This window comes from Narcine bancroftii, chromosome 1 (genome assembly GCF_036971445.1).
Source record: "Narcine bancroftii isolate sNarBan1 chromosome 1, sNarBan1.hap1, whole genome shotgun sequence".
In the NCBI taxonomy this organism is placed as follows: domain Eukaryota; kingdom Metazoa; phylum Chordata; class Chondrichthyes; order Torpediniformes; family Narcinidae; genus Narcine; species Narcine bancroftii.
In genome coordinates, this window is record NC_091469.1 from 379,524,780 (window position 1) to 379,537,197 (window position 12,418).

Here is a 12,418-nt window from a genome sequence, read left to right on the forward strand (position 1 = left end):
AAAGAACCCCGGGTAACACTGGGAGGTTGAAGGGAAAGAACAGTAATTTAGGCAAGGAGTCTTCAACTCTACGAATGTCATCTGACCTGCTACGTTCTTTCAGAATTTTTTGTTTTTAATTCAGTAGACCAGGACCACTTGGATAGTTCTATCATGGAACCAGCAGAGACAGGCTGAAAGGCTTTATCCAAGATGTTCGTACAAGTTGAAGATCCAAGGTGTCCATCCAAGTTCATTCTATAAATCACAGTATAAGCACCTAGCAATCCATCTCCCGTTGGCAGTGCTAAACCATGCTCCATCCAGTGCAGCAGCTGCACATCCCACTCCATTTCTGAACTGAGGTCCCATGGTCTCTACTGAATTTCAGAGAGTGGGGGGATGGTACAGTATGCAGACATTGAGTGCCCTCAATCAGACACTAAACGTTAGGCAGCAGTAATTAGGGCAAAATGCACATTTAACATTTTATTTTAAAAATGCCCTTAAGGTAAACAAAACATTTCCTGCTTTTACTTGCAAAAGGCAAGGGAAATTAAACAAATGTTAATGAGCTTACTTAATTATACAATAGATTATCCAAGTCGGGGTGATCCCTATTTATTCATGGAAAATAGTCCTCAGTTCACAGTCATCTTGATGTTCCACAGATAGCCCTGCATCATAACATTTGAATCCCAATCTCACATTGCTTCTGCTCAAATGCAGCACTCAACCAACCTCCCAGCTCCATGAGCACTACATTGGGTGGGTGGAGAGATCATGGCCTACAGGATAGGTATTTTAAAGCTGTACTTGGGACAATATCCCTAAGTGCACCTAATGATTACCATATAGCAGTTAAGTGGAGCTGAGTCCACAGCCAGATCCACTGTGATCGTATTGAATGGCGGAGTAAGCTCAATGGGCCAGATGGCTGACTCCTGCTTCTAGTTCTGAAATCCTGCAGAAGAGACTTTGCCTCTAAATTCTAAAAGCTGAAACACTGCACCTGCCATGGATGTAACTTCAAAGGACTGTCCTGAATGTACCACACTCTCTCTATGTTCATTGGGTTTGTCTTTTACTGTTCAGCCTGTATGGTGGCAGAATTCTAATAATAAAACAGGAAGAATACATTAGCTAGAGTTGCAATATGTACAATGTATACCCTGGTAACCAATCTCAACAATGTGCAAATTAAAAACAAGTGATACTGGTGGGATCTCAAAAAAATAAAAAGGGAACAGGAAATTCAGTAGTTCAAACATTTCAATTGAAAAAATAAATTAACAGGATAAAGTGATTGCTGTGGAGCAGGAGTGACTTTGATCAAAAAAAGTAATGAAATGAGTCTCTCGCTGAGTTATTTGGTTGCTCGTTGGATGGCAAGACATCACATATCTGGGAACGGTTTCTGCCCTGGTTCTCTGCCACACACCAACTCAGGACAAGTCGTGGAGCTGCCATCAGTCTAAGTAGTCCCCCATCCTTTGAAGTGCTGCGGAGCTTTTCTTTCAGAAGGCAGTACTCACTGCATTTCCTCGTCTTCCTGCAAGTCGTACTATTTCCTGAGGGACCTTATCCAGCTGCTCATAAGCCAGGCGACCTTCTTCTCCTAGGAATGGAAGGAACGTTAAGTGTGAGAGTGGTTGTGTTCAGTGTGCATGCATATCTCTAATGCACCCACCACTGCGTCAGCCCCAAGGCAGGTGAAAAGATGGTAGTGACTAAACCAGAACCATAGTAACTGGCGTGGTTACAGCAGCAGCGATCAGGGCTCGAAACAAGCATTGTCAGTAAGGAGTTTGTACCTTCTCCCCGTGTTGGTGTGGGCTTTCTCTGGGTGCTCTGGTTTCCTCCCACCATTCAAAATGTACCAGTGTTGCAGGTCTATTGGTTTAATTAGGTGGCGTGGACTCATGGGCCAGAAGGCCCTGTTACTGTGCTGTGTGTTTAAACTTAAAATTTAATTTATACATGGAGACAAAATAATGAGGGGTATAGATAGAGTAAATGCAAATACAGATGCCTAACCTTTTATCTGGAATTCCAAAAACTGGCACTTTTTTTGATAGATGACATCAGCTCATCAAATATGGAGTTTGGCGCCAAACATGACCCAATGTGACCCTCGCTCAACTCCTGTGTATCTCATCATGTTCCGTGTCACTTAATTAGTGGTTTCATTACTTTATAAGTACCCTACCCGTCGAGCACGACCCTCGCTCAACTCACTTTGGAATATCCAGTGTAGTTCCACTACTTTATAAGTCCCTCAGAGTCACTGTATATTGTGTCTGTCCAGCAGCGGGGCACTTTCAGTCAGCCTGGCAGCGGCTCATTTCAGGATCAATGGCCTTTGTCGCTACACATAATATCCCCCACATAGCTGAAACTGCTGTACCAATGCCAGCGCAGGGGAACCAAGAAGAGAGCCATTCCCTTGGCATGAATACAGCAGTGGGGGGAGGGGGGGAAAGAGAGAGAGACAGAAGTGTGACTCCAGCAGGTGGGTGTGTACGGTGAGGGGGAGAGACAACAGCGCAACTCGGGTGGACAAGGGGAGGGGGAGAGACGGCAGCATGACTCAGACAGGCAAGGAGAGGGGAAGAGATGGCAGGGCAACTTGGGAAGGCAAAGAGAGGGGGAGAGATGGCAGCACAACTCGGGCAGGCAAGGGGAGGGAAGAGACGGCAGCGCGACTCAGGCGAGCGAGGGGAGGGAAGAGATGCCAGTAGGACTCAGGTGGGCGGGTTTAAAGGGACCAAAATCAAAATGATTCCGATATCTGAAAGATTCCAAACTACAGCTGGTGTCCAGTTTTGGATAAAAGGTTAGGCACCTGTATGCATTTTCCACTGAGGATGGGTGAGACAAGATCTGGAGGAAATGGGTTAAAGGTGAAAAGGAAGATCAAGGGGAACTTCACGCAAAAGTGTGGTGAGAGTGTGGAATGAACTGCCACCTGAAGTGGGCTCAATTTTGATATTTAAGAAAAATTTGGATAGGTAGATGGATGGGAGGGGTATGGAGGGCTATGGTCCTGGTGCAGGTCATTGACACTATGCAGAATAATATTTCAGCACAGACTAGATGGGCCAAAGGGTCTGTTTCTGTGCTGTAGTGTTCTGTGGTTCTATGGAAAGTGGTCATGGTGGTCTCTGAGGAGTGACGCTCCTGTTCCATTCTTTTCTTTCATCCAAATCTGTCCAATCTTTCATGATCCGATACAGATCCACTCCTTTTTTAACTGCCAACTCTGCTAGACATTGCTAGGACATTGCAATTTGAACAAAACAGTGGACAAAGTTCCTCCTCTTTCTTCTAGTGTTTGTTTCAAGATTACCCCAGTGCAGAAAGCACCAACCTGCTGACTAATGTGATCAATTATCATTTTACTTGTGTAAAATCCTTTAATATTTTGAACACATCTATCAGACCTCTCACACAAGGAAACATTCCAGCTTCCAGTGCTTCCTCACACATAAAGCTTCTTGTCCCTGTATTTTAGTGAATTGCTTCTTTATTCCCTCCAGTGTCTCAACATCTGCCTAAAGCAGGGCATCCATGAGTGAGTAGAATGGGCCAAAGCTTCATTTAGTCCCCTGTGCAGAACTGAAATGGATGTCGTATTGGGCTCAATTGAACTCAGGCTTCAGTAATATTGCTTGCGCGAACTTTTGCTGCATTTTCTCAAACAGTTTTCCCTCGACACCAATTGCCCAAGGTTAATCTCAGAGGGAAGTAAATCTATCAAAAACTGAAAACCCTAGATAGAGTGGACATGGAAAGGATATTTCCTCCAGTGGTGAAGTCTGGGACCAGAGATTGCAGCCTCAGAATACAAAAACATCCCTTTAGAACAGAGTTGAGGGGAAATCTCTTTACTCAGAGGGTGGTGAATCTGTGGTATTCCTTGTCATGGACAGCTGTAGAGGCTGTCAATGGGGAAATATATGATAGTTTCTTGATTAGTTACAGGGAGAATAGGGTTGGAAAGGATAATAAATCATCCATGATGGAATGGCAGGGCAGACTCGATAGGCTAAATGGCCTCGTTCCACTCCTATGTCTTCTGGTCTCATCAAAGTGATGAAGCTAAAGTCAGGGTGGTGTGGTGGAGGAAGGTGATGGGACAACTGATATGGCCTGAACAGAGGAGGTTAGGGTTCTTATCCATATATCAACACCCCATTTCTCAAATGGGCCTTAAGTAGCCTGTTCATCTCTCCAAGTCGAGACAAATTCCTGACTCAATGGCCAGAATGGTGCTGGATTAGCTTTGGGTGTATTTGTGGGAAGAAAGTTGGGCTCGGGAAATGGATCTCAGTGTCTTCACTTTTACCTCATAAAGCAGCCAAAAGATCCGACTTCTATCCCAATTTTCCACTGTTGCCCATCCAATAAATTAATTTCCATTGGCTTGCTTTCTAATCTTCATCCCCTGTTCTCCTCCACTTTGTTATCTCGCCTGCTAATTATTATAGGTTTGTAGAAGTTAGCTGTGGGTTTGTTCTACTGTCAGGGATGGGGGAGGCTGGTTCTACCCAAATTCTGGATCATGTCTCCATGCCAAGTTAGGAACACAAACACCAAATTCCAGTCCAATAATCTGTTTGTTTCTCTTCAATGCCACAACACAAAAGTAGTAAATTCTGCTGTCAGGATCAGTACAGCAATGTTTAAATAAATGCAAGAAGAAATCAAACAGAGTTTGATTCCAACAGTCTGATATGAATAAAATTGGTTAGGGAGAAGGGGAAATCCCATTCACTTGTGATGACTGAAACAAATTGTGAAATAGTTGGTTCCTAAATATGTGGATTGATGGCACTCACCTAGAGAGAGCAGTGATTCAGCAGCTGCTTGTCGTAGAACCTCTTTCTCCGATTGGCACAGGGCCACCAGGACGTCAATACTTTCACAAGCCTGGGTAAGAGACCAAACACACATTGGTGAATATGGAGCTGTAACACAAGTGGCATAATACCATCGCTTTGGAAAACGCACAATTTCAAGCACCAAGGTACTGTTTATTTGGGAGATTTCCTCTCTTGTACTACTGCCTTCTCCTGTTCATTTAAGATTCTGCTTTAAACTTGCAAACAACGACCTCCTGGTCATCCCACTTAGACAGACAGACTGCCACTAATTTCCGCCACATATCTGCGGAAAGTGCTCTCTTACGCTTCACAGAAGTTCTTGTTGTGCATACAGAGCTGCCCAATATCCTAGGCAAGAGGATTTCAAAATGCCCCGTGAAATCAATATAGTTAAACACAGCAAATACAAAAGATGGCAGAAACATTTAGAGAGGCCTTAGCTGAGTGGATAAAGTTAAAATCTCACATAGAATCACTGGCATTTACAGCACAGAAAGTGACCAGCACCCTGTTAGGTCTGAAAGATAATGCCATCCATAACAACATTACTTATGGAAGAGAATTCTGTTCACCAGAATTTCTGTCAACAATGACATTCCTCCTAACATCACTTCCTTAATAAAAAAAATGATATGAATGATCCCTATTTACTTACTCCCAAGTAGATGAAATCAACCATCAAAATCCCTTTTTAAAAAATTTCTGTTAAATTTCCTTTCGTGGAAAACAAAATACTACCATTCAAAAATGAATTGGATAAATATATGAAATGGAAGAGAGTCACAGAATTCTGCACCATGGAAACGGGGCCTTCAGCACAACATGACCATGCTGATCAATCTAGTCCCTCTAAACTTTCCTATCCATAAAAGATCACAACAAGTTGCAAAATGCAGTAGTGAGTGAAAGAGGAGCAAATTATGCATGAGGTCCAGAATATGCCTGTAGCTTAAACAGAATTAGTACTTACGTTGATGCATTTCAGTGCTGCACATGCTGCCCTCTGGAGCTTGACATTGGGGTGGATGATAGCTTTGGTGTAATAAAGCAAAGCCTGTGAAAAGAAAGGAATATGTTCTATTAACTATGTATTTCATAACCTAGATTTTGACATCAGCTGTAAATGTGAAGACCTCGTGGGTCTCTACAAGGAGGCCCAATGATGGAGAAAAGTCAGGAAAGCAGCAGTGAACAACTTATCGAGATTTCTGTACTTCTTGTTTGCAAGGCAATCCCAAAATGTGAACTGCTATATTTATACTGGGAATTATTGTATTAACATTTTCCCCCAAAATCAGAGATTTTTTTTGCTTTTTCTTCAAATTCATTATCTTTTGAATTTCTTTTCTATGGGAAGGTTTTTAGACAAAAGTAATAAAGATTTTGTTGAGCATTAAAATTTCAATAGATCGCATGGGCGAAAGCATAAAGGTATTCAGTGTATTTTACAACACAATGAAAATCCAAAGTTGCTCCCACATTCATGGTGATACTGACCATCGGTAATTTTTACAACTGTAATATTTGGCCCATTTGTTTCTGTTTTAAGAAAGGGCAAATGCTATTTCATATCATAAAATCTTAAGACAACAAAGGTCTTTTGAGGCATGGTGCCAAAACTAGGCATAAATAGAAACATAGCAACATAGAAGATAGGAGCAGGAGTAGGTCATTCGACCCTTTGAGCCTGCTCCGCCATTCAACGAGATCAAGGCTGATCTTAAAGTTCAGTACCCCGTCCCCGCTTTCTCTCCCTTTTTTAACTAGGTCTTACTCTAATGCCCTGTAAGTCATGGTCCTTCAAGAGGTTGTGCAAGAATTATTTTAATGTGTTCTAAGGACTCCCACTACTTCTTGAAAGAAATAATTTTTCCCAATTTGCTTTTCATCCCTCTGTCGATTAATGCATGTCGATCGAGAAAAAAAGTTTGGGTAGAAATTCCTCCTTAGTTATACGTTACAAACATTGTCTGAAATCCCACTTCCAAAATTTAGTTCCATTGAAGTCACTTAGAATAAATTTTCATGAAGTTAAACATACATGAACTACTAGATCATGTGCTTAGAAATGCAAACAAAAAGATGGATGATGGATTGTCATCTTACCCTCATTGCCATATGATAATAGAAGATAGAACATTAAAGCACATTACAGCCCCTTGAACCCTCGATGTTGTGCCAACCTATATAAGCTAGTCAACAAACTAAACCTTCCCCACCTCACACACATTTTTCTTGCATCAATGTGCCTGTCTAAGAATCTTTTAAATGTCCCTATTGTACTAACGTGCATGAGCACCCCTGGCAGTACATTCCAGGTACCCATACTCTCTGTGGAAAAAAAACATATCCCTGTCATCTCCCTGAAACTTTCCTCCCCTCACCTTGCACAGATATCTTCTGGTGTTTGCTAATCTTGCCCAGGAAAAATGGTGCTGGCAGTCTGTCCAATCTATGACTCTCATAGTCTTGTAGACGTCTATTAAGTCACCTTTCATCCTTCTTTGCTCCAAAGAGAAAAGTCCTAGCCTTATAAGACATGTTCTCCAATCCAGGCAACATCCTGGTAAATCTCCTTTGCATCCTTTCCATAACTTCCACATCCTTTCTGTAATAAGGCAACCAGAACTGAACATAATATTCCAAGTGTGGTCTAACCAGGGTTTTATAGATTGGTAACATTACCAAACGGCAATTGAATTCAATCCCGCAACTAATGATGGTCATCTTAACTATCCTTTGAACCTGCACAGCAACCTTGAGAGAGCTAAGGATTTGGACCTCAAGACCCCTCTTCCACAATGTTAAGCATCCGGTGATTAACCATGTATTCAGCCTTTGGAAGTTGGCCTTCCAAAATTCATTAACTCATACTTATTTATATTTTAATTTTGCTCAATAATTTAAATAACCTCTCTTCACCACCCCCCCCCCCCCCCACCAATACCCTGATCCCAATTTTACTTCTTCTTTGGCTTGGCTTCGCAGACGAAGATTTATGGAGGGGGTAAATGTCCACGTCAGCTGCAGGCTCGTTTGTGGCTGACAAGTCCGATGCGGGACAGGCAGACACGGTTGCAGCGGTTGCAGGGGAAAATTGGTTGGTTGGGGTTGGGTGTTGGGTTTTTCCTCCTTTGTCTTTTGTCAGTGAGGTGGGCTCTGTGGTCTTCTTCAAAGGAGGTTGCTGCCCGCCGAACTGTGAGGCGCCAAGATGTACGGTTTGAGGCGATATCAGCCCACTGGCGGTGGTCAATGTGGCAGGCACCAAGAGATTTCTTTAGGCAGTCCTTGTACCTCTTCTTTGGTGCACCTCTGTCACGGTGGCCAGTGGAGAGCTCGCCATATAACACGATCTTGGGAAGGCGATGGTCCTCCATTCTGGAGATGTGACCCACCCAGCGCAGCTGGATCTTCAGCAGCGTGAACTTGATGCTGTCGGCCTCTGCCATCTCGAGTACTTCGATGTTAGGGATGAAGTCGCTCCAATGAATGTTGAGGATGGAGCGGAGACAACGCTGGTGGAAGCGTTCTAGGAGCCGTAGGTGATGCCGGTAGAGGACCCATGATTCGGAGCCGAACAGGAGTGTGGGTATGACAACGGCTCTGTATACGCTTATCTTTGTGAGGTTTTTCAGTTGGTTGTTTTTCCAGACTATTTTGTGTAGTCTTCCAAAGGCGCTATTTGCCTTGGCGAGTCTGTTGTCTATCTCGTTGTCGATCCTTGCATCTGATGAAATGGTGCAGCCGAGATAGGTAAACTGGTTGACCGTTTTGAGTTTTGTGTGCCCGATGGAGATGTGGGGGGGCTGGTAGTCATGGTGGGGAGCTGGCTGATGGAGGACCTCAGTTTTCTTCAGGCTGACTTCCAGGCCAAACATTTTGGCAGTTTCCGCAAAACAGGACGTCAAGCGCTGAAGAGCTGGCTCTGAATGGGCAACTTTTATATAAATGTTTACTCCCTGCAGTTCCATTCGGAGTTAAACATAGGACCTATTCCTCTATTTCCCTGCATTGTTTGGCCTAATTCTTATCCTCAACCATGGAGAATCATATTTCTACTAACAACTTCAGTTCAAATGGTAATTTCTATTCTATAAACTAGCAGCTTTGAATTTACATGAATTTCTATTCTATAAACTAGCAGCTTTGAATTTAAAGTTCCAACAAGGAACTAGGCACATAGGCTCATGATTTGTGGTAGTAGATTTAGGATAGAAATGAGGGGGGTGGTGAATATATGGAATTCGCTGCCCATAAAAGCAGTGGAGGGTCCCTCAGTAAAATATATTTAAGACAGGTTGGATAGATTTTTACACAGTAGTGGAATTAAGAAATATGGGCAAAATGCAGGTAGGTGGAGATAAGCCTATCATCAGATCACCCATGATCTCATCGAATGGCGGTGCAGGCTCAATGGGCTGAATGGCCTACTCCTGCTCTTACTTCTTCTGATCTTATGTAAAAGCTCATTGTTCTAATCTGGATTGGTGGAAAGGTTCAGAGGGTGGTGAGGAGGGCACCTTTTCTGATTGGAAGCCTGTGACCAGAGGTGAGTTGAAGAGGCCAGAATTGGACAACCTGTATTTGTTAACAACATTAATGATTTTGATGATGTGATTATTAAATTTGCAGATGTGGTGTGGTGGATAGTGAGGAAGGTAACAATAGGATGTAGATCAGTTGGGAAGGTGGGCCAAAGAGTGGAAAATGGAAGTTAACTCTGACAAGTGTGAGGTGTTGCACTTTGAGAAGTCCAACTAGGGTAGAACTTAGCCGGTAAATGGTGGGCCTTTGGAGAGTGTTGAGAGACAGACAGAACTAGGAGTATAGGAGTTAATAGTTCCTTGAAATTGGTGACTGAGATAGACAGGGTGAAGAAGAAGGCATTTGGCACACTTGGCTTTATTGGGCAGGGTATTGAGCGCAATAGATGTGACCTCATGATTCAGCTATACAAGGTATTGGTGAGACCACATTTGGAGTACTGTGCTCAGTTCTGGTTGCCAAGCAATAAGAAAGGAAATCAATAAGTAGAAGGGGTGAAGAGGGATTCACCGGGTTATTGATGGAATTAGAGAACTTGTAGGGAGAAGCCAGAAAGGCTGGGTCTAGATTGTAGGATGCTCAAAAATGATGTCTTAGAGAGTTATAAAATCATGAGGCCCAGAGATAAAGTGAATATTCACAGTCTATTCCCCAAGGTAGATAACTCAAAAACTACAGGGCAGATGCTAAAGGTGAGAGAGATGATATTTAAAAGGGACCTGAAGGGGAACTTCTTCACTCAGTGGGTGGTCTTTATTTTCAACAAGCTGCCAGAGGAAATTGTAGAAGTGGAGCGGTATGGTTAGGGTAGCTGTTAGCCCGACCCTATTACAGCACGAGTGAACCAGGTTCGAATCCCATGCTGTCTGTAAGAAGATCGTATATTCTCCCCATGTCTGCGGGGGTTTCTCTGGGTGCTGTGGTTTCCTCCCACCCTTCAAAATGTATGGGGAGAGTAGGTCAATTGGGTATAATTGGGTGGCATGGGCTCATGGATGGAAGGGCCTGTTACTGTGCTGTATATCTAATTTTTTTAAAGGAAATAAAATTGGGAAGAATTTTAACATTCAAAATTAATTTGGAGAGGTTTATGGGTAGGAAGGGTTTTGATAAATATGGACCAAATGCAGGCAATTTGGACTAGTCTGGAATCCCATCTTGGTGAGCATGGATGAGTTGAGTTAAATGGCATGTTCTGGGCTATTTGACTCTATGACTGAGTTCGTGCCCTGATTCTGGGACTTGAGCAATAAATTGATGCAGTGTCAAGAACATGCTAAACTGAGATGGTATATTGGAAAGCGACCTTAAAGCTGGCCCTCATCTGCCTTCTCAAGTGGATGACAAATTCTGATTTTTCTTATTACATAATTGTCCTCCTGACCTTCCTAGTCTCTTCATTTTTCTACTTCACTGATATCTGCTCCAAACAGAATAACCATCTTGTATCTAAATAAATGGTGTAGCTTCATGTGCTGTGGAACGAGCATCACGGCTATCAAAGCAAATCAGACCACATCTGTGCAGAAGGAAACACATCTTCAGCCTAGAAATACCATTTCCTGCCACACAGATGTGGCCTTTTATTTCAGATTTGCAGCATCTGTGGTATTTTGAGACTAACCAACCTGGCTTCATTTGAAAGCCTGGAGTTTTTCAGACAAAAGTTTGGTATTTAAATATTGTGGTGAGGAAGTGGGTGAAGGAAAAATTACTTCACTCATTAGCTCATCAATTGCTTGAGGAAAACATCAGGTGGTGAGCAACTTGTGAAGCAGACTGCTCCACCCAAATTGAACATTGATTGATCTTCAGATTTCTGATTTATTATCAAAGTACATACATGACATCACATAAAACCCTGTGATTCCTTTTTTCTGTGGGCGCAGCAGAATTACCACAAATTGGTAATGCAAAAAATGAACTGTACATGGTGTAATCATGTAAACATATAAAAGACCTGTAGATGATAATGTGGTAAATTGATCAGCAAATTTGCAGACAACACAACGATTGGAGGTGTAGTCCTTATAGACTGTGCCAGATTCAAACCAGGGTTCCTTGTGCTATAATAGCATGACACTAACTGCCCCAGAGGGACGGTTGCAGAGGTATCTGGACCAGCTAGAAAAATGGGCTGCAAAATGGCAGATGGAAATTAAGGCAGACAAGTGTGAAGTGTTTCATTTTGGAAGGACAAATCAAGATAGAAAGGGCATTGAGAAGCAGTAGAACAAAGGGTCCAGGGAATACAGATCATAATTCCATGAAAGCAGTGTCACAGGTGGATAGGGTTGTAAAGAGAGCTTTTGGTATATTGGCCTTCATAAATCAATGTATTGAGTATAGGAGTTGAGATATTGTGGTAAAGTTGTGTAAGACATTGGTGAAGCCAAATGTGGAGTATTGTGTTCATTTTTGGTCACCTAACTACTGGAAATATATGAATAAAATTGAAAGAGTGCAGAGACAATTTATTAGGATGTTACCTGGAATTGAGGAAATTTTAAATAGGTTAGAACTTTATTTCCTGGAGCATAGAAGAATAAGGGGAGATTCTTAGAGGTTTATAAAATTATGATGGGCAGAGACTCTAAATGCAAGTAAGCTTTTTCATCTTAGGTTAGGTAAGATAGAAACCAGAGGACATTGGTTAAGGATGAAACTTCTAGTATTTGAGAGGCTTTTATACAGACTTAATATTTATCGTTCAGCGAGCATCACTGAAACTGGGGGGAGCATTAGGGGGATTTTCTTGACACAGAGTGCGGTGGGAATATGGAATGGTGAACGCAGCCTCAATTTTAACATTTAAGAAAAATATGGAGAGGTACATGGATGAGAGGGGGATGGAGAGTTATGGAATGGGTTCGGGTCAGTTGGAATAGGCAGAATAATAGCATAGACTAGAAGGGCCGTAATGCTTAATGGTTCTAGATGCAGGATTGAGCAGGGAGTGGTAATTTCCAAAGGCACAAGGGTCAAGAAGCTCAGAATTAATGCAAATT

General features: G+C 42.5%; 1 protein-coding gene across 3 annotated transcripts in view; it reads right to left on the reverse strand.

Moving 5' to 3' along the window:
* Positions 1–455: 455 nt before the first annotated feature.
* Positions 456–12,418, reverse strand: part of ripor2 (RHO family interacting cell polarization regulator 2) — a 111,944-nt gene continuing 99,981 nt past the window's right edge. For all 3 annotated transcript variants that reach the window (XM_069913439.1, XM_069913440.1, XM_069913438.1), the window contains 3 exons: positions 5,836–5,919; positions 4,821–4,911; positions 456–1,597 (listed from right to left, as the gene is read on the reverse strand). In XM_069913439.1, the coding sequence (XP_069769540.1) occupies positions 1,497–1,597; positions 4,821–4,911; positions 5,836–5,919 (276 nt within the window). In that variant the 3' untranslated portion in view covers positions 456–1,496. The remainder of the gene's footprint in view (positions 1,598–4,820; positions 4,912–5,835; positions 5,920–12,418) is intronic.